This window comes from Zalophus californianus, chromosome 14, assembly GCF_009762305.2.
Source record: "Zalophus californianus isolate mZalCal1 chromosome 14, mZalCal1.pri.v2, whole genome shotgun sequence".
NCBI lineage: Eukaryota > Metazoa > Chordata > Mammalia > Carnivora > Otariidae > Zalophus > Zalophus californianus.
The window spans coordinates 47,526,339-47,552,721 of record NC_045608.1 but is presented as its reverse complement, the minus strand read 5'-3'; the positions used below and the strand labels follow the sequence as shown (position 1 = coordinate 47,552,721).

The window sequence follows — 26,383 nt, the reverse complement described above, 5'->3', positions numbered from 1 at the left end:
AAATGGGCATAATACCTACCCTCATTTTTCTAATGAAATTATATGAGTAACATGTTTTTGCTAAATTTTGTTGGAGCCCTTAGAGGAGAATGGATTCGAACACAAACTTATTTTATTATTATGAGCATCATGATTAACAATAAAGTCATTTAGCCCAAAAGGGGGAAAGGAGTAATTTTTTGCATTGATTTGCTTCAACCAGATCTGGATGAAGCAGGAACTCAGAGCCCCACCCCTCCTTAGTTTCTCATCTTACACTGTGGACCCTGGGACAGCTTTGTACCTCCTTGGGCTCTGGGGAAGCCAGATTTATGTGAATTATGTGTCAAAATGAGGAATTTACAGTTTATTATCTGTTATCATTCTATAAGTAAACAAATAGCAAATTAAGGAGGTGAAATAAAAAATATTTGAAAGAATGGGTGAGCCCATTTCATTGTCACAATGGTGTCAGTGGACTGAAATTAAAGTTGCTGTCTTACTTTTTATCACTTCTAAATAGATTTCTACTCTGTCACATCTGGGAATTGAATATAGAAGATCGACCAAGTTAGACTATTGTCGAAAAGTGTATCTTCTTAATATAACCTAAATTTCTGTTTGAAAATATATTCTTATTACAATATGTATCAAAAGATAGGTCATTTGGGTTTTTATGAGTCTGTAAAGGATATGGCCGATACACCTAGTGATACTTAATTAGCATGTAAGCTGTGGAGCAGAATTAATAATAGGTTAAAATCAAAGTTGTAGAGATTCTATAGAGACTGACTTCTATCTAATGTTCTTGAAAAAGTTTGCAACAAAATTGCACCTTTATACTGTATTAGTAGATTTCTAATACAGCTAACCTGGTGGTAAGAATTCAATGTCTTTCATTAAAAGAACCCAACACTATGGCCATAGTAAGCCTGTAGCCCATGGTAGTACAGACAAAACTAAGCAGTTAAACACATCCTTCAGGACTCCAGGTTTCTTTTATAGTGTATTTCAGGGTTTCATGGAATGTACAGATTCATTCTTTTCTACAATTAGTATAGACCTGTGGTTTTCAAAATCTTTGATCTCAGGATGCCTTTACACTTAAAACGATTGATGACCACAAAGGGCTTTGATTTATGTGGGTTATTGTCCATTGATATTTCCATATTAGAAATCAAAATTGAAAGATGTTTTAAACACAAGAATATACACACATAAGATTCTACTGGCTATCAGAGAGATGATGTCATCACTTGTCAAATAGCCTCTAGAAAATTCTGCTGTGCACTCATGAGATAATGAGAGTGTAAAGGGCAAATAATGTCTTAATGCTATTATGAAAATAATCTTGACATAACAGACCCCCTGAGAGGATCTAGGAGACTCCAGAGGTCCCTGAGCCACACTTTGAGGACTGTTGTTTATAAGATACAATACAAAACACAACTCTTTCTGACTCTTTAAGATCTTAGAAGGTCAAACATGTCTCAAATCATTCTTGACTCATTCATTCAGATTATGATCTGGGCCACAGTAAGACTTAGTCCATAATCCAAAGCTGTGAGCACTCCTTTTCTAATCCCGTAACTCAGAATCACACATATTTGGTCTTTTTTGGGGGAGGTGGAGCAGAGGGAGAGGAAGAGAGAGAATCTCAAGCAGACTCCCTGCTGAGTGCGGGGCTCAATCTCACGACCCTGAGCCAAAATCAAGAGTTGGACGTTCAACCAACTAAGCCACCCAAGTGCCCTACATTTTTGGTCTTGATATGAATACTCAAGCTCAGTATATGCATCATCCCTTAGATAGAACAGTTTTTATAGTTAGTATGTGATAATTTTTAGAAAGCGAATACCACAGTCATTGGCATATCTATATAGGTCTATTTTCTAAAATCTCCAGTAGTAGCAGTAGCTCTTGGTTTCACTTAATCTTAGCCAAAAGGCCGAAAAGCGATTGTGGCTTTTGTTTCAATACATTAAGAAAAATGGATCAGAGTTAACTTTACTTTTTCTAGTTTTGAGAGTGTTTCGATTTTTATGCTTTACCCTCAGGGGTTCACAGTCCTATACATTTGCTTTCATTACCCAAATTACCTTTACACCTGTGCTCAGAGGATGGAATTAATGTAATTTTTAAAGATTGATTTATTTCCTACATAAAAAGTGGGTATGATAACTGTACAAAAACCATAATAGTTTTGTTAATTTCTAGAATGAGGGGAGGAAATCAACTGAAATTAAGGTAACAGTAGAAAATTAAATTGGTAACCAAAATCGTAGGAGTAGAAAAATGAAAAATGAAGCCATTTTATCAGCCCACTTTGGTTCGTGCTTTGGTATGGGAAATAAATGCAAATTTTAAAACTGATACACATTATACATACCACTTGAACTCATATTCATCTACTTTTTTATGCCACTGAAGTTCAGAAAGGAGGACTTTTCGTAAGAGATTATAAAACTAAATGTTCAAGAACTGAAATCCTATTAGAGATTGAAAGCATATAGCTTTTTTTTTTTAAAGATTTTATTTATTTATTTGAGAGAGAGAGAGTATGAGCGAGGTAGAGAGGTGGGAGGCAGAGGGAGAGGGAGAAGCAGACTCCCCACTGAGCAGGGAGCCTGACACAGGGCTCCATCCCAGGACCCTGGGATCATAACCTGAGCTGAAGGCAGATGCTTAACCAACTGAGCCACCCAGGCACCCCTGAACCACCCAGGCACCCCTGAAAGCGTATAGTTATTTGACTCTTCTATCAGGGTGAGAAGACTAGGGTAAATCTAGGATGAGCATTTCAAAATCACCTCATAATATAATGATGGTATATCTTTTAATGGCGCACAAATGATTTCATGACCATAAGTAATTTACATTTTTCTCACTGCTTATGCCCAGTTAAAAATGTGAAAGCATTTTTTTGTGATTAGAAGTGCTTTTTTGGGTATAAAATTATATACCCAACACACACACACGAGTGTGTATGTTCTTTTCATTGCTATTGCCTACAATACCAGTCTGAACTCAGATAATTCCTCATTATATACTGTTCATCTTCAGGAGACCAAGGACTCAGACATCGTCTTTTGGACATCACAGACCCCAACTCCTTTTAGAATTAAACAAGACAAAAACCTCTGTTTCTATGGAATACTCAATCTAGGACACACCTTTAGCCAGTGTGGAAGCTATGTTCTTCACATGACCCCTAACCCTTTCTGACCAAAAGTTCTAAATTACAGTTTAGAGATAGATAATGTATAATTATTGGCAAGATATAGTCTTTTTCTTTTGGTAGAGTTTTCCCTCATTTGTGCAAGGAATTCTAATATATGTCCACCTAGCATGCTAGTAGGGAAGATGTGCTTTGGAATCAAAGTGCATTATTTGAACTAAATGAACATTTTGTTATTTTAAAAGCAAGTGAATATGTTGAATGTTTCACATGTTTTCCTAATAGACCTCAAAACTTTTTCTGCCGAACTTAGGGAAGCTGCTTTGAGAGATGGATGGTGTGGTCCAAGAATAATATCCCACAATGCATATTTGTATCCAAAGTGGTTTATACAGGTGTGAGCAAGTAGTGTGTTTGTTAAAAATGCTGCTGAATAGGCCACTTTCTTTCAATATAGTAATTACTGTTTAATTGGTGCCTCTAGAAAAGCTACAATTCAAAGGCAGTGATCCAATCATCCTCTGCTGATGTGTCTTCATAGAAAGTTCCATCCGGCACCATGTTATGAATGTAATGAACATAGAGGGAATTCCAGCAGGAGGGAGGGGGGGATTGGCCTCCATGAACTTCAGGCTCTGAGATTCTGGTATTTGAATTCCTTTTGAATCAAAGCTTATTGTGAGGGGTGCCTGGGTGGCTCAGTTGCTGAGCGTCTGCCTTCGGCTCGGGTCGTGATCCCAGGGTCCTGGGATCGAGCCCTGCATTGGGCTCCCTGCTCGGCGGGAGGCCTGCTTCTCCCTCTCCCACTCCCCCTGCTTGTGTTCCCTCTCTCGCTGTGTCTCTCTTCTGTCAAATAAAGAAATAAAATCTAAAAAAAAAAACAAAAACAAAAACTTATTGTGATACGCAGCCCTTCCCGTTCATTAGCTCATGAATGCAGTGTTTTCCGCACTCAAAATGCAGTAATCATCTGACATTCCGAAGGATACACCATGATTTTCTTTCCGCTATCACTTCCGTTTAAATAGGCAATTGTCTCTTCAGCTATTTTTCTTTTCTCAAATCACTTTCCCACCAAATCACATGATCTTGATGCATCTTTTTCACACCACAGCTTAACTGGTGCTCAGGTCTTATGATCGTACTTCTGAAAGAAAAATGAAGCAGTGCGCGTAGGATGGGCCCTATAAGACAATACAGCATGGAAATGTCGCTGCTGAGCCGGTCACCGGGTCACCGGCTAACTTAGCTCCTTCCCTCAACTAGCCTTTTAATAAATTTAATACAATTTCTGTCTCCAGTTATTAACTAATACATGATGAGACATTTAGGAGTCCTTGTTAATAGTCAAAATCACAAGGGCTACGCTATTTACATCTATTGTCCTCGTGCCATTATTAATTAAGGAAATATATTTATTAATTAAAATACTTATAAAAATGTAACTTCATCATTTTAAACTGACCATGATCCCAATCACTCTATGACATGTCAAAAATAATTAGAAATAGATCATATTTAGTCTACTAGAAAAGATAAGACATGCATATCATTAGCCATTCTATGAGCTAATATGTAATAAACTGCTATAAGTATTCCAAGAGAGGATGCTTATTCTCCAGCTGGGAGACTCAAGAAAGACATCATGTGGGACGCATTCAAGCCAGTTCTGAAGGATGGATGTGTTTCTGATATCTGTGATTATGGGAGAGTTAGCCACCCATAAAGTCTCAAACGGTTAGTAGTTTAAAAAAATAGTTTCTATGGGTTTTTTCATTTGTTTTAATTCGCTTTCAACTCTCTATAGGCAGCTTAGTACAAGGGAAATGGCGTCAGTTGCAGAGAAGACGCACCAGAGTTTGATTTTGGTCACTGCCACTTACAAGCTATCAACTGTGTGCTTCAGTGTTGCCATCTGTAAAATGGGCATGTGGGAAACAACAAGGCCTCCTGCCTAACTCCCAGGATCCTGGTGAGAGAGGGCAGCAGAGGAGCTCATACTGAGCACTCAGTGCAGAATGTAGAGCAAAACAGGCATTGGGTGAACATTGGCTCCCTGACCCTCTCCCTGCTCCCTAGTGCTGACCTAAGTAAACAAAGTCAAGAGTCATCATTACTCAGAAATGAAATCTCTATCTCAGACACGTCAGAATTTTCCTTAGCTCTCTGCTCTAGTTCTACTGGAATAATTTCCCAATTAATCATACCTTGACATGGTTTCATGTTAATTGGTATCCAGGTTAAAATTCTTATTTTTAAACATTCATCTTTTTCAAGGGATTAAAGAGTCTTGGGCTTTTTTCTTTCCTTTTTTCTTTCTAGCATATAACCATAAAACAAAACATTTATATTTGCTTTCAGAAATGTATTTCAAAACAACCTGCCCCTTCTCTCCACACACCCTAAATTAAGGATAGGTGACCAAAAGAAAAAGCTTTATCTTGCCCCTCCATCAGAGACAAGGTGGGATCTGGGGGTGAGTTGGGGAAAGGTTTGTTTTGGTTTGCTGTCATATTTTTCTCTGAGTCAGGCCGATCTTTTGTAAACTTGAGGAATGGAAAATTGTGCCTTTAAAGCTAGAAGTGCCCTTAAACTATTTTGCTTCTGATACTCCTCACAACTTTTGTGTATTTTTCAATTATCTTATTTTATTTTATTTTTATTTCTAATGGAGTTTGAAATTTCTTTCATTATCCGCACTCCAATTGTAAGACCCAAAAACCCTGTCCTGCTTTGCCTCTTATCATGTGGTCTTCCTTGGGGAACCCCAGATTGGAACCCCAGATTGCCCTGTCTGGGCCTGCCATCGCTGGGTTCCGTAGTGATGGTCTGGGAGCACAGTGTGGGGGGCGTACTTCCTGTCTCTTCCTGGGCTCTCCCATTTCCTCCAATCCTTCGGACCTCCGTATCTCTTGTTCTTGGGGCTGAAATCGCAGCCCCTAAACACATCAAATAGCTTCAGGGATCTCAGGAGTATAAATTGTGTCAAGTGAGCATGTGGGTCTGGAACTGGTCCCTTTCTCCACCACCTCATTTCTCTGCTTTGTGGGCCTGCGGGGCTTTTGAAGTAAATTGGTGCTCCACCAACTTCCACTTAATTTGCTCAGTGGTTAAATTGATCTATCTCTTTTATTTGATCGAATCTCCAGGAACTGAATCATTTGCATTGATTTATTGATTGGTGCTATGTTTTCACCATTACTTTTGATCACTTTCAGCTGTTAATATTGGATAATTCAATCAGGATTGATTGGCCTTACCATTGAAGGCAGAAAGTTAATCATATAGGACAAAGAAATAGAACATGGCTAACCTCAGTTTGACTGTTTTTCATTCACTCATCCTCTCTCTCTCCCCCTTTACCCCCCCTTCCTAACATCTATGCAGTAGCACAAAACTAAGGTTTTTCTTGAGGAAAGAAGGGAGTTTAAAATTTTATAACATTCACAGCGCATCTAAAGATGAGGTAGCTTTATTTTGCTTTTTTCTAAGCCTGCGTCTAGAAATTAAGCATCCAGAAAGATAGATAAGCGTGATTGTCACAATGATCTCATTTGGACTAAATGAGTAAATGCATTTTCAATTACCCGTTTTGTACCAATAAATGCCTAATCCGTGTGTGCATGCTTGGAGGCACGACGTGGGCTCACCTTTTACTAAATTTGGCCCTCACTGCTTCACCATGTGTCCTGCTAGTCAAATTTTCAAGAACCAAGTGGTTAATATGACTGAAGGAAGGGCAGCAGAGGTGATTGCAATAAGCTAAAACCACTTTATTTACATCTGAATTGTTTCTACAACACCCCAGCTCAGTTTTTTAAAATTCTCCATCCATTAATTTCTTGATGTTCATATCGATGGCTGGTTTTCGCTATTAAAAGATGGAGCACCACCTCCTCGTTCTAGGACTCATTCCCTCCTCCAACAGCCCTGTTGTTAGCGATCTGCCATTACATTATTTTTTTGTCTGGCCCAGAGTTGACGACAGATGGCCATCTCCGAACTGCCATCAGTGCGACTTTATGGAGCATCCAGCTAGGGTGTACTGAAGAGCACTGTGGCCAGTTCCACAGCCCCCTCACAGCCCCCCTCACAGCCCCCTCCCTCCCCACCCCCTGGAAATGTTCATCACCTCTGCCACATTCTGCTTTGGCTGGGCTCTAGCTGGCCCCACCACCTTCTATGTCGCCAAGACAGCCTGCTGCCACGGCGCCAGAAGATCTGCCTTCTTTAGGGAACGAGAAACTGCGGGCATGATTGTCCTGTAAAGACAGAGCTCTATCTGGCCACGTCTGTACTCAGATCCTTTGGAGAGATCTGGAAATCCCAATTTCTAGAACATTCTGCAGTCCAGAGAGGCACGTTAAACTCCCACATATGTTCCTATTTTAGACGTTTGCTCCACACATGGATCAGCTTCCTCACGTTAGCAGAGACAAAATGCCAAGAATAGACCCTTTGTGTTTACCAACTTTTACCCGACTATTGGAAAACACCACCTCCATATCCAACTGTTGTGACAATTAGAGAAAGAGAGATGGTAGTCATGGACTTCAACTATAAATCCCTTGAAATGAGCAAAGAATTCATGCCAGCGCCTTCTGATCCATCGATGTGGCGATCCATCGGACAGCCGCGTGAAATGAGCTGTTGCTGTGCATTTGGAGAAAGATTGATAGGCTGCTCTTGATCGAGTTTGCTAAGGCAAGGCAGCTTCAGAGCCAAGCGTGTATTTTAAGAGGAATTCACATTTGTATCCTTTATTGTTATATTTGCAGCGAATCTACAGCTTGGAACAGGCTCTGCCCTGCAGCTATGAAAGAGTAAGTTCCCCTTATTGGAGAGAGAGCAGTGTTCTGTAAAAGCCCGAGATGTGGCGGGCGAGATGAATAGTGCTTAAAAGCAGTATTCACTCGCGGTGCTGTCATTTAGAACAGCAACTCCAAGGCTTTAAGCGGGAGTGAAAGGCAGGGTAAACGAGTCCTTTAAAAGCGGTGAAATTTTAAACTGCCTAAAATAACAGGCCTCCTTCATTGATAACTTCATTGAATGAGCGAGTAGGAGAACTAACCAACTGGGCAGGAACTGCGTTCCCGTAAAAGGAGGAGAAAAGTGCGCAAAAGGGAGGCTCTTCCCCGGTACCCAGCGTGGCTGGGAGGCGGGCATCTATCTTTCACGGCCCCTCCTGCTTTGATTCGGTCCCCCCAGCTGACAGAAGACCACCTCTCACTGGAAACCCCAATCGCCTGTAAAAGGTTTCCTTTTTGACATTGCCAAAACTTAATTTTATAATTATCTGACTTACACCACTGGGCACATCTGCTAAGTTTGTGTGCCTTCTAGACACATAAAAGGCTATGGGGATACCATTAAATATCAGCAGTGTGCTTTGCTGTGCTTTGAGTTTCTAAGGGTGAAAGGTGATTGGGCAGGAAAATAGAACAGTCTATTTGCTGTGAGCCAGGCACTAAGACCTCACTCCCATACTCAGTTATAATTCATGATGGAACTAGTGGGCAGCCCTCATCCCTCTGTGGAGTTAATGCATCTCCACTGAAGCCTGCTGAGCACCCTGCGTCCCCGCCCACCATCTGTGCCTTCACTTGCAAGCTTTCCCTCTCCCTTTCTCACTCTTTCCTGAGATCTCTTGGTATTATCGGGCCACTACTGCTTCGGAAAGGTGGCTCTCTGAAACGGGACGGCCATTTAACTAGGAGAAGAGTTGGAAGGAACGCATTACAGTGTTGTTTAATGTCTTGTTTAGAAAATGTCCATCGGAAAATGGACAAGGAGGCAGCAATTGCCTTAAACCAGTGGCAGACTCTGTGAGCCGGGGATGTGCTGCCAACCACCAATTAGTAAGAGGCACCCATGGTCTGAGCGTGGTGGGGGGCCAGGGATGCAAGACAAGGTGGCTGTTGTGATTGGAGTTATGCCTGTTCCGAACCTGAGTCCAGAGTCCAGAGTCAAATCTGAGAAATGTTTGTGCCCTCTGTCCAGTGGCTCAGGCCAGCCCGTGGCGTGAGCGCCAAGCCAGTCCCCACACCCTGCCCCATCTGTGATGGGATGCCACCAACCCTGAGGACCAAAGCTAATTGCCCCGGGGCTCCACAAGCCTCAGCTCAAAATGATCAAACCCAGGGCTTCGCAGAACCTCACTTGTGGTGACTCTCGTGATTTGTGTGGTACGAGCCACCTTCTGCAGCAGAATGGGCAGAGATGCCAAACGCCCGAACTGGCTACAGCCCAGAGCCCCAGAGCAGGCAGACAGGTTTGTCCTCTGCCTGCCCCATCCCCTCCGGGGCCCTCCCCCACCACACCCCACACCCACACCCCCACAGGGAGCCCTGAGGGTGACGGGACACAAGAGCATGCGTGTTCACACAAACGATGAAACCGCGCCTCCTCGTTCCCGGCCGCCCCAAGATTAATTTGTAATGTTTCACAGTCTGTGGCTCTTAACACAGTCTGTTGTTAGTACTCTTTTTTAAAAGATAAATCAAATTCAGGCCTGAAATACCAGTGTATGCATTTAACAGATGTGACGCCATAGGGGACCTACTGTGTTATAAACTGCAGAAATGGCCTTTTTATGCTTCAGACTCGGGCTTATTCCAAAGAGGCTTTAGAACCACAGCGGCGAGGTGAGAGGTCACACATTAAGACAGTAGCACCCACACGTAATTCAGCCTTGTGTGTAATTGGTTCAAAAATCTCATCCTGATGTCTGGGTGGTATTACATCGCCTCGCTCACCCTCCAAAGGGAAAGTAGGGCAAGAATGGCTGTACTCACTGTCCAGGTTTTCCTGGGTGAAAGATCACTTTGAGATGACACAGCTGAGTAGTCAGCCTGAAATCCTGGTTGGTATTTTATTAATTTTGCACCAAGATAAATCCTGAAATTCTGACAAACTCCATGACAGGTGAAATTCCTTCTTGCAGAATCTGCTCAGCAAGAGGCTGCTCATTTCATTCTGTTCCGAGGCAGGCAACAGGAGGGCAGCTTTATAATCAGCCCTCAAAGGACCCCCAGCCGCCCCAGAGTCTCGGGCTGATTGAATAACTCCTGGGCCTCTTCCCCTAGGCCTCCATCAGCGGGGGTCCTGTGGAAAGCAATCTCCCGCAGACTGGCACTGAAGTGAGCTTTAAACCACCATTTTCTGCTCTCCAGAGGAGCCTGGAGTACTAAAAGATAGATGGGCTGCAGATATTTTATGAGAAACTGTCAGAAGAAGAGCAGAGTAAATGTTTTTTTTCTTCTTCTTCTTTGAGTCACACACTACATCACTGTTGAATTTCTCCCAGAATCTTCTACATTTAAAGTAAGAAATTAATTGGTTGCTAACCTTTCATTCCCCCTCCTTCTTCTTCGTTGTCTTCCCCCTTTTTTTTTTCTTAAATATTCACACAGAGGCCCTTTGCTTAACCACAGTTGCAGAAAATCAGTACCATTTGCAATGAAATATTTATAATGACAGAATGAAAAATTGGATTCATTTTCTGGACTGTAGCCGAGCAGCCTGCAACTTTGCGCAGCATTGTTTAGCATCTCTGATTCCTCCCCTTTGTCGAAGTCTTTTCCGAAAACAGGCCACACGTCCGCTTGCCTGTGCTTTGGAGGGACACCTACACCAAACACAGAACCCATTTCGACTCCTAGAAAAAAATTAGGGGAGGAAAGATCGTATGTTTGTGGGGCCGGGGGGTGGCCCTTGGCGGTGGCCCGCGGAAAGGTGATGAGGATGGGGAGCTGGTCAAAAGGAGGAAAAGGCCCAGCTCTGCAGGGAGGAGCAGGGAGAAGTTTCTAAGGAATACAGGAGAGTCTGGTGTGCACTTCGTGGCGGAGCACAAACAGCAATCAGCATGCCACAGCATCTGGGGGCAGATTTATAAGGGGAAACGGGAAGGCAGAACTGAGGTGTGTAAATACACACCTAATATCAGAGCTCACCTTCTTTTCTGCCTTTAGTGTTTGCTGCATAGGCTTTCCGTTCCATGTGACCCTCATACTCAGAGCTGCTTTCTTTCTAACCAGGGTTGATTACTGCTTTTTGTTTTTTGGTTTTGTTTTGTTTTTTGGTTTTGTTTTGTTTTTTTAAGAGATAAAGACCAAAGGATTCTGCTAGAACAGTCCGGCGCTGTATTTCAAGCAAGTTCCGCCTCACAAGTGCAAAGCCACAACAATACATTCGTTCTGATGACGGGACCAGATTGGATTTGTAGCAAGTTGCCTATGAAGTAAATCTCAGTCTCCCAAATAAGTTTTTCGCTTACCACACCACAGACAGGCCGGGAGAGACTGTCCGTGTCTCCTCCCTCCCTCTGTTGTAGGAGTCTACCGAGGGATCTCGGTAGATCTCCCCTGATAAAGGGGGCCTTCTCGGGCTTCCACGCCAGCCCTCTGGGTTGACCCTTCATCTGTCCCCTTTTGAAGCCCTGGGTTTAATTAGTTAGCGTTGTTTTCTTTTGCTGGTGTTGCCAAAGTGGGAACAGTCCTAGTAGATTGAAGCATGTATAAAAATAGTCAAACTCAGATCTTTGGGTTTCATTCACTTGAATTTGCCTCATGCATTGCCAACTCCACAAGATCAATAATCCATATTTTATTACACAATGTATTTGAATTAGCTCATTCATTCCATCTGATTAGCCCTATTTTATTCATGGAGAAGAAAAATAATAGAAACTTACCTTCACTGCTCTATGGCATTATGTGAAAGTAAAAGAGCCTTCAACACTATAAAAACATATTTATAAAGATGTAGAGAATTAATTTCAGCATTTGTTTGTCCTAGGAACAATATGAATCACATCACACTGCCTTTTTGTTGTTGTTGTTTTGGGTGATAACTTTAATGCTCACATCTCTCGTGTCAGTCTGTCTTCTCGTCAGCCTGGCGTGAGTGTCCTATAGCAGGTCTCTCCTCTGAGTGACAGCTCTGAAAGACAGCTGGGCTAGAACGTCTTCTGTTGTACGCCTTTGGAGAGATTCACCTTAAGTGATTTCACCCTAAGGTCATTACCTCTTCTCCATCCATGGATGACCATTTTCAAGAGTTTGGAAGGCTTATGCTTATTCTCTTTGAAGCAGAATCAATGCCCAAATTTGGACGTGGGTATTGAGAAACCCTGAACAGGAAAGGGCTCATTCATTACTGGGATCTCTCTAGATGACAGTGCATAGTACAACTTGTAGGTGACACACACTTTCTCAGAGGCTTGGAGTTTTTCAACAGGTTTCTAGATTTGTCTTTGCATTGCATCCAAAAAAAAAAAAAAGATTCAGAGAAACATGCTGACAGTGAGCATGAAATGTTGTGTGTTCTGACACAAACTGCATTGTCACTTAGAAATCTAGCCTGAAGTTATTTTACTGTAGCATTTCTTTGATTCAGGGGAGAAAAAGAATTTTCCTTAGAAGTGTGTGTTTTAGGATGTGACACTGACTTTTCTCCAGTGCTGTGCGTGGGTCAAGCAGATGGTTTCCACTTAGTCCTTACTCTTGCTCGCTTTCTTAAAGACCCAAGTTAAGGGTGGGGGAGTGGATTTTTTTTTTTTTTACATGAGTGTTTCAATTTAGAAGAGTCTGAAATCTATACCCCAGTAAATGGAAACTGTAATAGTGTGTATTCAGAATCAGTCTCCTCTCTGCAAACCAGGACAGGAACACTGAATAGTGTTCACTTAGGTACTGCCAGATGTATTTCTGCATGGGACGTGGCTTGCTGGAGCCCTCTGAATGATTTTCAGTGTGATTAAGCAGACTGCTAGCAGCAACAGGCCTCGGGATAGAAGTAAAGAGCAGAATTCCTTGGTGAAGGAAAGTTGCATGTCAAACCCCGTCATCGGGAAGAGAATTGCCCAAATGCAGACTTCAATTGAATATCCGAGTTAACAACTCTCTGGGAATATCTCTCTTCCTCTTGTCCAGCCCCTTCTGTGTTGTGGCTGGTTTGCATTTGTGTTTGAAGTGCCAGGCGGCTTAATGAAGTTATTCTTTTATAAATTTTGCAACACTGAAGCAAGCATGAGGGCTTTAAATTAGAATAAGTGCCACTTCTGTATGGCAGGTTCCTTTGAGGACTGATTAGAATGAGGCCTCCCGTTGCCAGGCCCTTTATGCATGGCGGTGTTGCTGTGTGTGTGTGTGTACTTGTTTACAGCTCACCTTTGAATTTGCATGAGTATGCACCATGCCTGCTGCCTGGCCCTCTGTTAGTCAAAGCGGCCTTTCTTCCAGGATCATGTTAAATACTTCACTTTAAAGAGTTATTTTTTAAATTATATTGCTTTATTGTAATGAATTAAAATTAACTTGGAGTAGCAAATTACATAAGCATGTGAGGGTTATAGATTACTCTCACCATAGTTACAGCACATCTTTGTGCGGGGGAATTAAAGGGCCGTCTTTCTAGGAGCTCTGTGTGCCATGAGAGGTGAGGAAACTGTCCCACAGAGACCTGGAAGGCCATGTCAGAGAAGGTGCCCAGGAAGTGGGAGGAGACTGGGAGTTTAACGTGGGAGTTCAGAATCACAAAGAGGCTCTTCTTGGCTGGGTGGAAAGTGGGGGAGAGCGCTGCCATTGTAAGACCTGAAAGATCCTGAGACAAGAGTGGATGAGGGACAAGAGAAAACACAGATCTACCCCAAAGACCTGACAAGGTTCAGTGTAGGAGAAGAGATAACCCTGAAGCATTCCTGATTTCCTCTCTTGGTGCCCGTGTGAACTGGCTAACAGCCAGCCACCAGCGACCAGCGGTGATTCCAGGGGGTGAGGGGCTGGGAGCTGATTAAAGGGAAGGGACCTTTCTACAGTACACGAAAACATGCAGGGGGAAGAGGAGAGGAACAAGCAAGAAAACAAGCACCCACCTTGAGTGTGAAATTGTTTCTCCTCTTTCCAAACCAGACTTGTGTATTTTTTTTTTTTAAGTGAGAGACACCCGAATAGAATTGGGTTTGTGAAATATTTGCACGTTAAAAGGACTTTCTCAGAATTTAAAACAAGGGCTACTTGGGGCAGTGAGGGACAGAAAGATCACAGGCCAACAGCAGGGACTTTTCCTGTAGAACGCACACACGTAGGTAACTTTCCCCCTCTGCACAGCACATGCTCAGGCCAACATCCGGCTCAGGTGTGGATGCGCGCGCGCACGCGCGCACGCACGCACACACACACACACACACACACACACACACACACTTAAACTTCCGCAGTTTAATTGTGTAAATGATGCAAGTCAAACATCGTCCTCTCACAGTTTTATCCTTTGTATTTATATCTACTGAAGCAAATCCCCTAGTAGACAAGCATTTGGTTGCTTATGTTGAGGAAAGACTTTTTTTTCTGTTATTTTTAATGATTTATAACATGTTTGACTTACTCTTAATATGAGTTTACCTTCTAGAGAGTGTGGCAGTGTTTTTAATAAAGGAAGTAATACACTACAAGGAAGTGGCATTTCTTTTGCTTTTTTCGAAGTTCAATAAACTATTTTTCATAATTATTGGAATTTGGTTGAAGGGAATCCTTGTCCATATGGAATGGAAAAGCAGAAAGAGTCCATGCTCCCTCCTTCTCCCTACAAAGGTTACCCTTTGAATATAAATTACAAGCCTTGTGCCTCTCTCATTCTAATCAGATGACCTTTTGAATCCAGTGGACCAGAGTTTAAATCCTAAGCCTGCCAGTCAGTTTTTAAATCAATGCCCTGTTCCAGCAGCTTTCAGGTACATAACTTTAAATTGCAATGGATTTCAAACACAGAAGTAAAATAAGTAATGTGGGTTGAATCTTGCAGCTGACAGCAAAACAGCCCAACTTGACTGCAAGATCATGGGCCAAGTAATGTCACCATGGGTAATCTCAGTAACTGAGTCCTTTAAAACAAAATCTTCCGGGATTCAAAATCTAAGAGAAAAGAGAGGAGCGGGAAACTTGTAAGGTTGGCAAGAGGACATTTCTGAGCAATTATCAATTTAAGCTCCCATTATTTGCTGCTAATTACTACACGAGGCTGTTAAATATTTAGCAGAAGTTTGTTTAATTGCGTTTGACTGGGAAGGGGATGCCTGACTACAGCTTGCGCAGCAAGTCAGTTGTGTGCATCAAGAGCCAGGCGGAGAGGAAATTTGTATTTGCCCAAGATGAACACATTACAGTGTCAGACAAGCCTTCTTTTTTCTTCCTCCCACAGATTTATTTATCTTTAAGGTATCTAAAATTAGAGCACGAAGAAGGGGCACTGTTCACGGATGTAAAATTGGAAGGAGGTCATTCTTAACCTTGTTTACAGATGTTCGAGTTTAGAAAGCGCCAGTGTGATAAATTAAACATTGCAGGGGGAAAAATTAAAGCTTCGCAACAACTGGCACATGGACACATCTGTCCGTGAAACGCTGACTTAATCCCTGAATATCTTATTAGACTGTATTGCCTGTCAAAGCCTTCTGTCCCATAATACGCCAGGATCTTGCACTTCTAGAATCTGAACAGCATCTTTTGGCTCCAGCCTCTCTTTCGCTTTTGCTGGCTTTATATACTTTGATTTAAATTTTCTTTTGGCTCCTTGCATGTAAGCAAGTAGTTCATGGTTTTCTTCAAAAATAAACCTTAGACTTTTAATACATTTCCCAGTGGCCATCGTGCTCCTTTTAGCCTATACTTCCAATTTGGCACTTTTTTTTTTCTTAACATAGTAGCTATTGCATGCTACTGTTAGTTCCAAAATGGGAAATGTTTAAGCCTGGCCAGTATGTGAAACAGATAGGGGTCAGCTAGCAACTGAAATTTTGCTATCATTGTTAAGCTCTCAGTGAAAAATGGAATTATGACCATGTTAATATTTCCCACATATGACCCATCAGCAGTAGTGCCCTTTTGAAACTGGTGGACCAGAGTGGCTTGTTTTATTTCTCTTTGAGGTTTGTCAAAATTCTAGAAATTGTTCTACATTAGCAATTTGGACATGGCATTACTTTAAAAATTAGTCTTTGCTTGGGCTTCTGAAGACATATTAGACTAAGGCTAAGTGAATTAGTCAGGTATTCTTGCAACATTGGTGACCACCATAGGCTTTGCCAGTTTGGTTTGACATTGTGAGAAAGAGCACCTGTTTTGAAAATAGGTTCTTTTTGAAGTGGCTCCCCACCTCCCTGCCCAGCCTGAAGGATCTCCAACCCCACAGATGACTTCCAGCCCCAGACAGTCTACACCCCTGGACTCTCAGCCTGACTCCTGCTTACTCTCCCTCTGGAGCCCCTCATTCCCTTCTAACCTCCTCCTCCACACTCCAGCACCAGGCAAGTGTGACTCCTCTCTCACAAGAGGTGAGGTGTCCTTCCTCCATGGCCCGTAGCACCCTGTCCTCCCCATTATTGGTGAGTGCCATTGACAGTGAGCATCCACCATCTTTGCTGCCAGTCCAACCTGGGGATTAGAACACATCAACTGGTGCCACTTGGCAATTGTTTCATGCCCAAAGCCAGCTGAGCCACTGGAGGAGATATAAGAGCTTGAAAGTTGGCTTACACTCTCTGGGTCTTAATTTCCTCATCTATAAAATGAGATATCAGAAACGATGCTGCTAGGACCCTCCCATCTCTGAAAACATGTCTTTGGTTCTCTGATGCATTCATGACTCACAGGTATAATTGACTCCTGCTCTTAAATCTAGACCAGCAAATTAAGAATGATGGCTCTGCAGTTTGTCCAAAGTAGATAGTTCAACTATCCATGCCATAAATATTAACTTCCAGAGTTTAATATTTATCCTTTGTTAGATTGCAAATATTCCTAAAGCAGTACATTGATTAATTGCTATGAAAATGTACTGCCTTTGTTCACTGATGGTATGTGGATGGTAAGTTGTGAACGAGTGGACGTTTTCTGGAAACTCTCAATTGTTCATACATACAATACCATTTATTGTCTATCTCAAAGGATATTATATATCCTTTCCACGATTTCTCAACAATCACCCATTCTCACCACTGACTATATTTTAATGCCATGTGATATAGTTCCACACAGTATACATATCCCTTTTGCTATCTTCTTTGTTTGTTTGTTTTTAAATTTGGTGGAGGAGATACCTCTTGGACTGAAGACTAAGCATACTCAAGCATGGCACAGCAAGCTCAATGTGTTTTCAAAACACTGTAAAGCAGTGGTCCTCAATTGGGGGTGATTTTTTTTTTTCCCACTAGGGAGTACGTGGCAATGTCTAGAGACATTAATGGTTGCCCAAAGTGGCCTGTTTTTGATAGAGGCCAGAGATGCTGCTGAATATCCTACAGTGCAGGGGACACCCTCCCCCTACCCGGCAAAGAATTGTCCAGCCCAAGATGTCAATAGTGTCACGGTCGGCTGTTGAAAGGCAGGTCCCACTGGCCTTCTAGAATCTATTTAATTTGTAGGCTTCTCTCTAGACGAAGCAACCGAGTGAAACATTGTGTATAATGACTAAGAAATGACTTACTGGATTGTCTTTTGGGTTACTTTGGATGAGATAGAACTTAATGCTGCAAATATATGGTCAAGACTTCTGAACATAAACTCATGAACATGCCAATGTCCACGTGCTTCAAGACTATCTCAGACCATCCTTTGCTAGGCTTATTTAGCATGAATGTCCAAAGAACAACAACAATAACAGAAATGTCCTTCCGTGAAATTTATTAGGATGTGAAATCATTTCCTATGGGAAATGTGATGGAAACTTCATTGCCAGAACCATTGAAAATTAGCCTGGAGTATAAACTTTATAAAACTGTTCCAGCAAGGGGACAGACAAAATAACCTAATGGTCCTTTCCTATCGTTTAAATCATGTATTTTTCTGGCCACTTCTGATGACACTGTTTCACCTTTTGCTTTAATGTAACTTGGTGTCATCCAGAAAATGCTTCGAGATGTCAGGCCAAGCCTGTGTGAGGTGTTAAATGTCAAAAGAAAATGCATCAGTGTCTCTGGAAGTTCATGGCGATAGTATTACCATATGAAAAAATAAAAGGGAAATTCTGTCAGTGCAAACATGATCATAAATGCAACATTCATGGCATTATGGAGAGAGAGGCAAAAGCATATCTTGGCAGTTTCTGAAATGCCACTGCTATGTCAAAACAAAAGAGTAGAACTCCATTTCAGTAAATTCTACAAAAGTAAAAATTACGAGTCGACTTCCCTGGCTATGAAAATGGCCATGAATATGTTTTTTAGATTCCCAAGGCACTTTGGGAAATATTACATATCTATCTTTTAAAGAATTAAATTAAAATTTAATTTTAATTAAATTTTAATTAAAATATAACATGTCTTACAAAGATGCACGTACCCACGTATGTGTTCCTGCTGGTTACCAGAGAAGGTCCACGAAAACACAATTCCCCCAAATTTCTCCCATCAGGAAGTGTGTGGATTGTGGACAGAGGAAACTTTGGGTGGCAAAATGGGGTCTGATTGGTACTTCTGGATGATTGGGTCTTCAGTGTAATTTTTAGAACATTACTAATGGTGCTTCTAGAGCTGTAGCAATTCACTTTTAATTAATTTAAAACTCAGAGTACTTTTGTAGTTGTGGGGACTTTGAAAATGTTCATTTATTACATTCACATTCCGTTAACCTTATTAAGAGGCTTAAAGGCCGCCCCTTGCCATAGTTTTTCTCTAGAGTGTGGGGGAAATAACCCCTGTCCTGTCATCATTAGCTGTATACACTTTCAAAACTATTTCACTAACAAAAGAAGTTGGGGGTGAAAAATAGAGAGGGTGGAAATATAAAAATCTTGATTAGAAAGTATAATTTAATAGAACATGTATTGAACCAAATGTATTGATTAATGTAGAAGATATAGTACTTGTATTGATTCAAACCAGAGATTTAGTACTAAAAGCTCTGAGCCAAAAAGCTGTTGCAGATTGCTACAAAAGTCAGTTTAATGCTGTCCTTGAGAACGCCTTCACAAAGAAATTCTTCTAATGTTTGAGGACTAGGTGGAATGCGGTATATGTCAGTTTGATCCCGGAGGGTTTTATTTTGTACTCTAATAGCTGTTACGAGCCTACATTATATCCAAGGAGTAATTTTCCTTAGGGGTGCCCGGCTCGCTTTGTGTCAATATTCTAGCATTTTAAGTCACGTACAGTATATGCTTCTGGGAACAGGGAAGGAGCCAGCCAGACTCATAATGGTCTGCATTCATTAATAAAGGCAGAAGCTTCTGTCCCCCCATTGCCCACTACAGGGATGCCTCTTTGGCCTTCAGGGACCCGTACAGACACATTTAAAGAAAGCTTTATTTTGAGTGGGCAGGAGATGAAATGTAGGACTTGCAGGCATTTCCTAAGTCAGCTAGATGCCCGAGCACAGGGGTGACCTTAATGGGTCAAAGAAGAATGCAGGTCAAAAGACTTATTATCCAGCCTGTTGGAAACCAATTGCTTTTGTTTAAAAAAAATAAATAAAAAAATAAAAAAAGCGCTAAGGGCTTCAAGGTGGACGGTAATGTGGAATTCTGTGTGCAGCTTATAACTGCCCAACTGTGTGTGCGCCGGAATATGCCGCTGGAAAAATCCGAGCATACAGATTATCCATAGTGTTTACAGATAAAGGTCCAACCCCCGTGATAAAAGGAAGGGTAATATAATTAGTTAATCAGTGATGATTGATTACGGATGTTTGCGTTCTTCAACTAAAGAAAAAACAACAGGCTGCCATGGCGCTGTCACCATCTGTTGAAAGAAACAGTCACATTTAATCTTTATATTTCTTTTATTTCTTCCCGCCTTGCATTGTTACAGAGCCACAATTGCCTACTATTTCATCTGGTTGGAAAACATCTCATTTAAATTGAATACAACTGCAGTTTAAATTCGGGATTCTAATGGCATGGTGAATTAGTGGAAAGCTTGTTATTGTTTTGTTTTGTTTTTTTCATTCCTTTTTAAAATAACATGCTGGCTCTTTTTCTTAGTTTTAAAAGCTTGTCAGAATTTGTTTGAGACAAAGGGCTATAAATAGACAAGTCATGGTAAAAATGATTAACATCTTTGAATCAACAGATCGCACAAAACTTCCATTCAAACGTTTTTATTTTTATTACCATTGCTACTTAACATTTTGCCGATGCCAACAGAGAGTTACAAAGCACAGACGAGACGTGGTCTCTGCCAAAATATTGGACAAGCGAGGGCAATCTGTGGGCACAACTTTCGGGGGCGGGGACTTCATTTTTCCTCCCTGGGAAGGTAGATTCCCCAGGCTTTCCTCCAAAGGTTCACTTTATCATTGTTATCGGTGCCAGTATTCCAGTTCACATCAAGATCGCAGGAAAATGGGATAACTTGGCCAAGGTGAGCAGTTCCAGGAGATCATGGGGTTTTATTTTTATTCAAAAATATTTTGCTTGGATTGCATTTTAAATAGGATTAAACCGTTTGACCAGTAAATGTGGTCAGCTCTCAGAAAGGAGGAGGCTGAATTAATCATTTGTTAGAGTGCCAAGCTCCAAATGAGAATTCCAGTCTTGTAAAATGAAAGGCATCTCGTATTTTAAAAGAAATACATAGTGCTAGAAGGGAATTTTGAAGATCCTTGTCTGTTTTTTAGCTTTCTAAGTTTAACTTCACATTTACAGGGAAGAAAAGAACACACTCCTCCCAAATGGGGCCCTTTACAGTAAGGAGAGTGGGGTTTTTTTGAAACCTGGCTATTAAGGTATCCTACCTAGATGGATCTAAGGTGGCTGTGGATTTGGGGTTGTTGTTGTTGTTGTTTTTTTAACATAAGCCCCCCTCGTGTAAAACAACTGTTCATAACTGGGATTAATGGTTTGCAGTTTTCAGTGACTTAGACATGGGGTCTCCAAGAGATGGCTTTTTGCAGAGTAGAATATGGCTCTCTGTGGGGTTTCAGAAGTTTTCTTCTCCTCCCACTTCCTTTTCTGTCGTCACCCCCTCACACGCCCCCGTCAATTCGCGCTGATGTTCTCCTCGATTATGTAAAACACTTTCCCTTCCCTGGAACAGATCTTTTTCCTCATAGGAAAAAGTCTTCCTCAAGTCATTGCATTCAAGTACTGTGGGGACTGTGACTTGCAGGGCAAAAGTGGTGAGGTGACCCACTGCTGTGTTCTAGTGTCGTGGTTTCCTCTGGACGTAAAGAGCACAAAACTCTCAGGCCGAGAAGGCTGCTTGCTGGCGGCCTGGCAGCCTCTTTCCTTGCTGGGCATCCATGTTGGTCCTGCGGTGACTCAGGACCGGCCCCATGTCATGGAAAGAGCCCGAGCAAGAGGGAACCGTGCTCGTGACCTACCCTCGCTTTGTGCTTAGTGCTTCTCTTCTCTACTGTGCATCTTCCATTTGCTCCTTTTTCTCCCTTTCGAAAGAAATCATGTCTGTGAGGTTAAAAAAAAAAAAAAAATACACAGAGGGCTCCCATGAAGTAACTTCTTGTTTCTCTTATCAGAGGATCCTCAGTGAAGTCTAGAGACTCTCACTCTCAGTCTGTTCTCTCCAACTCCTGAAAGCCAACCCAACCTGCGCAGTTCAGACGCGCATTCCTTCCTTCAGAAAATGAAATTGGGCCATTTCTCTTTTCAGTGACTCAGAATAAAGTGTTGGGGAGGGGAGCAGACACAGCCCAGGGATCCCCCAAAGGTGGTGAGGGAAAGACTTTGAGGACTGCCTTTCTTTTGTTGTCAAAGCAAATACGCCCATTACCCAAGACCACCTAGCAGGGTGCCCCTTTCCCATCTTGACAGTCACTACCGGTGGTGAACATGGGGATGGGCTGGGGTGAGCCAGACTTAACTCAGCCCTCATTTGAGCTGGAGCAAAAAAAAAAGAAAGTGGGGTAGGGGGAGGAAAAAAATTACAATAATTGATCTCAATTGGTATCTCTACACCAAGAGAACTTTCTGCTTTTACCATGTTTTATGCCAGATTTCCCATTTAGACATTATTTATATTAGGGCTCTTTATGTTTGTGTAAGCTTGAATTTCACACGCCATAATCTTGTCCTTCTCTCATATGATTTATCTTCTTCTCTCTTAATATGCAAAGCGTAACTCCTTTGTAGTAGCAACTTCGGTCCATTGCAATAAGTGATTCATATGCATTTGTTCGTTTCCCTTGCACCTCTGAAGAGGCTTGTTTGGCTTTGGTTTAGGATGAAAGTGTCTGAGACACAAGCCCTGCTAACTATTACAGCCAGTTTGTGTTAGGTTCTTGTTTTGCAGTATCTCAATAGAGGCACACATAAAAACACTGGAGAGATTGCAGTATATCTTCCTTTATTAACCTCTAGAATCCTATCGAATGCAGAATGTCTATTGTAGGCGCTTACACATTTAAACCTAATGTTATTAAATTGATTTTTTTTAGCTTTGATTATGGTTTAAAAAAAAAAATCTCCCGCCACCCATCAGTGTCCTATCATTTAAGTAACTTTTGTCACCAATGAAAACCCTGATCAGACTTCTCTTTGAGATAACAAAAGGCATAAGAAAGCTCAGATACAGTATTTGGAGCAAATGAGCTTTTGTATTGTTTATAAACTCTCTGATCATCATTGTGTTTATTTTTAAGGAAGTAGGAAAGTTTTTTGGTCTCATCAGTATTTTGATTACCCTTTCTGTCTGCCTGTTGGTGAAATATAATTTTCAGAAGTATTTGGAAGTCAATACAAAGAAAAAGAGGATTAGCATAAAAATTGTTCCTGTGTGCACTATTAGGCTAGTGCTACTAAGAAAAGAAAAAGATCCAGCTGAATCACTGAATTAATAAAAATAGGTTTGTTTTCAGTAAGAGAGAGCGACATAATGTTCCTCATCATTATTTGTTGCCAGGCTCCAAAAATGGGCTAAGTTTGAAACAGAGACTGGAAAGCTTTGGTCCTCTTCACAAAATCTCCCATCTCCCTCACTGGTGCTCTCAGCCCTGACTGGGCAAGCAGCTGATCATTCAGCAAGTGTACACAGAGCAGGCAGTTTTCTAGTTGTGGATGAGGAAGAGATAACGAAGATCTTTAAGGCTTAAAAACCACTGCTTAAAAAACTTCCATGGCTGCCCTTCACCTCCATGACAAGGTCTGAACTCCTTAGCAAGGTACAAAAGGCTCTTCATAATCTGACCCCGAACTGCCCTCCGTCTTCCTTTCTCATCAGTACTCTTAGTTCAGGACACTCCAGGAGACTCCATCCAACCCGAACAAGTTGCAGGTCCACCGACACACCTTGTGTATTCTTGCTTCATTGCCTTTGCTCATGTGAGTGTGTTGGCCTGGAGTGCCCAATGTGTTTTCATGTTTCCAGCCTCAACTCAAATGTCATGCATTACCTCCACTGCAAAGCCTTCTCCAAAGGCCAGGCAGGGTTAGGTGTTGTCGTGGCATTTCTGTGTTCATTTCTGACCTAATCCTGCCATATTGCTTTGCTATTTTGTGCCCACGTGCCTTTCTTCTTTAGACTGTGCACACTTGGAAGGCATCAGTAGGCAGCGGCCACCCCGTGCCCTTCAATAGCCCTTGCCTAGCTAGTCAGTCATTCCTTTGGCTGGGTCTTTACAAAGATGGCATTACTGAGGGCCACCACGTCAGGTGGTGATACAAGTGTTCAACAGATGTTTGTGAAGGAATGAATAAATGAATGAACACCAGAATTTCTGATGTAAGGAGAGAGCCAGGCCTACAAATAACCAGAAGACCTTAGATGTGTACTCTGAGCAGTATAACTCAGGAGGAAATCAGAGGAGGGAGAAATCGGTTTTCAATGGGATGAGCTTGGAAGTGGTTGTATTCTGAGCTAGACCTCAAGGTTCTGAGCAGAAGCGATGGGGCAGGGGATGGTGTAAGCTGACAGGTGGGAGACCCTGGCTCAGGGGAAATGCAGAAGATGGAAGGGGGAAATCAGGCCGTCTGCAGACTTAGGCTCCGAATGAATGCCCTGGGTCTGGGGCCATCCTCCATCATAGGCTGCAGGTCCACGTATAGAGTTGACCTCTCACCGTTGAGAAGGAGGGTGTCTACTCGGAAAGGAAACGTGCTGTGTGGATGGAGAGGAGACAACCCAAGTACCACAAAGGCTGCTTCAGCTGGGGTTGGGGGTGGTTGCACCTGCTCTAATGTATGCCTGAGCCTTGGAGTGACAGCCCTGAGCCCAGACCCGGGAGAGGAGCTGGAGAAGCTTCTTGCCCCCTCTGTGGGTTATTGGCCAGGCAGCCCTTGCCTGTAAAGGCCATATTCAGGGACAGATAGAGCCTCTGCCGTCAAGATGTTCCCATCTAAGAGTGGTGAGACCAAAAGCTTTTGTAAGGGAAATAACACAGAGATAAATAAAACTGTTAAAATCCTGCTACCCTGGTCTTTGGAAAACAGGTCTGACTTTGATAAGAAGAGATGGTGGAAGGTAGGAGGGGATTCTGGGAAGGCCGGGCAGAAGCAGAGAAAAAAGGAAAGGTACAGGCCAGGCATCTCACCTCCCAGAGGCCCCTGGCCCTGCCCCTCCCTCCCAGTACTCACTGGGGGTCCCCACGAGCACCTCTCCAGAGGGGGGTGCAGAAACACAGTTCACGTCTTTATCAGTCAACCAGCATGTATAGATCCTTGGTCTGATGACAATAAGATCACTTAAGTGTTTTTTTCCCCTCTTTCTTTTTTGTTACAGAACCATACGATGACCCAACACAGCAGTTAGTGCAAGTACGGTCTCTCAAGGAGAATGACTTTTGTGGCACAAAAAGGGAACATGTTTTACTCTTTGCACGAAACTTTCATTGTTAATGTATAATATTCAGAAACATTGTATTGTACCATAAAACTTGTATTATCAAAACTGTTGGATGTTCATGTGTTTGAACTTTTGAGCACCGGATAGACTCCTTGTATATAAAGTGTTGCACATGTATTATGTCGTCTGATACTAAAATGGTCTTATAAAGACAAGTGGACTTGGGCCCTATTCAGGCAAGATAAAAAAAAAAAAAATGTGAGCAAAATGGCTTAAGAGACAGTATTTTCGAGGAAGACAGATTAAAACAGCCGTTACAAATGAGACTATGTTTGGACTTCCTTTTATTTACCCTTAAGCCTAGAATTTCTCTTTTGGTATATCAACGGTTAAATCCAAGATTATTTTTTATTGCTGAAGATTCTCGCAGACCACGAAGAGATGTCCTCACAGAACAGAGCCCCACAGCTGGATAAGGCCCGTATATATATTTGTAAGCCTTGCAATGTGGCAGGTAGCGTCACTATATATACAATAGCCGTAATGTAGACCGTCAAAGACTTTTTTTCCCGGATACATTTGAAGCTTTGAGTGTTCAAGGTTTTCCTTAATGATTTCACACAGCCAAATTCTTGAATCAGTTGAACTAACCTGTATGTTACTGTTATTAATGTTTACTCTGCGGTCTGAACCTGGAGATTACTGGAATTGTTTTCCAAGAGGAAATAAATTCAGTTTACCATTAGGTATGAGCGTATTTGTGTGTTTTCTTTTTCTAGTTCTTCTACCGTTAAAAAAAAAAAAAAATCTAATCGCCTGCACCCTTGGAAGTGAAGTCTGCTCTTGAGCTTATCACAGGCATAACCTCAATCATATTTAACCTTTTCACACTGGGCCAAATGCAGCCGGGAGTATATTCATCATACTGCATAGGGAAAGAATCAGACGCAATATGCGTCTCCTCTCCCAGATACTACCAGGTCACATTGTACTGGAGGATTCTGACATCACAGATGGATGTGATGGCTGTTTTCTGCATAATTTGCAGCCCAATTCATGTCATGCTGTGCAAATCTGAACTCCAAGTAGATGGCTGCAATTTGAAAGGCAGTTTGGCTCATGTGTACTTAAGAAGCAGCTTTGTTCATTCAGAAGACAAAGCACAGAGCGGGGAGCCGGGCGGCTGTTGGTGCTAGCTAGTTCTGGCGCTGACTCCTGGCGTGGCCTTCTCCAAATCACTCGCCTCCTGGCCATGGTTGCTCCCGGCCGCGGGCGGCAACGCAGCCTGGTCATCGGCCTGGACACGGGCGGGGTGTCTCTGGAAGAAGCTGGCACCGCAGCCGGCAACAAAATGTGCCACGGGCCGGAGCTCTAATGTCAGAGCCTTTTTGTGCTGGGAAAGGAGAGAATGGCAATGCCTGAGTTGAGTCCTAGTATCCGTGTTTCATCAAAATTGCTAAGTCTGCACCTGATATTGATGGGCAACTTTCAACCACGTC

At 42.2% G+C, this 26,383-nt stretch overlaps 1 protein-coding gene across 5 annotated transcripts in view; it reads left to right on the top strand.

The window, feature by feature from the left end:
• Positions 1-26,012, top strand: part of ZNF521 (zinc finger protein 521) — a 273,167-nt gene extending 247,155 nt beyond the window's left edge. For 4 of the 5 annotated variants that reach the window (XM_027577283.2, XM_027577278.2, XM_027577279.2 and 1 more), the window contains one exon: positions 24,822-26,012. In XM_027577283.2, coding sequence (XP_027433084.1) covers positions 24,822-24,851 — 30 coding nt within the window. In that variant the 3' untranslated portion in view covers positions 24,852-26,012. The remainder of the gene's footprint in view (positions 1-24,821) is intronic. The other variant, XM_027577280.2, reaches the window with a different exon arrangement.
• The last annotated feature ends 371 nt before the right edge of the window (positions 26,013-26,383 follow it).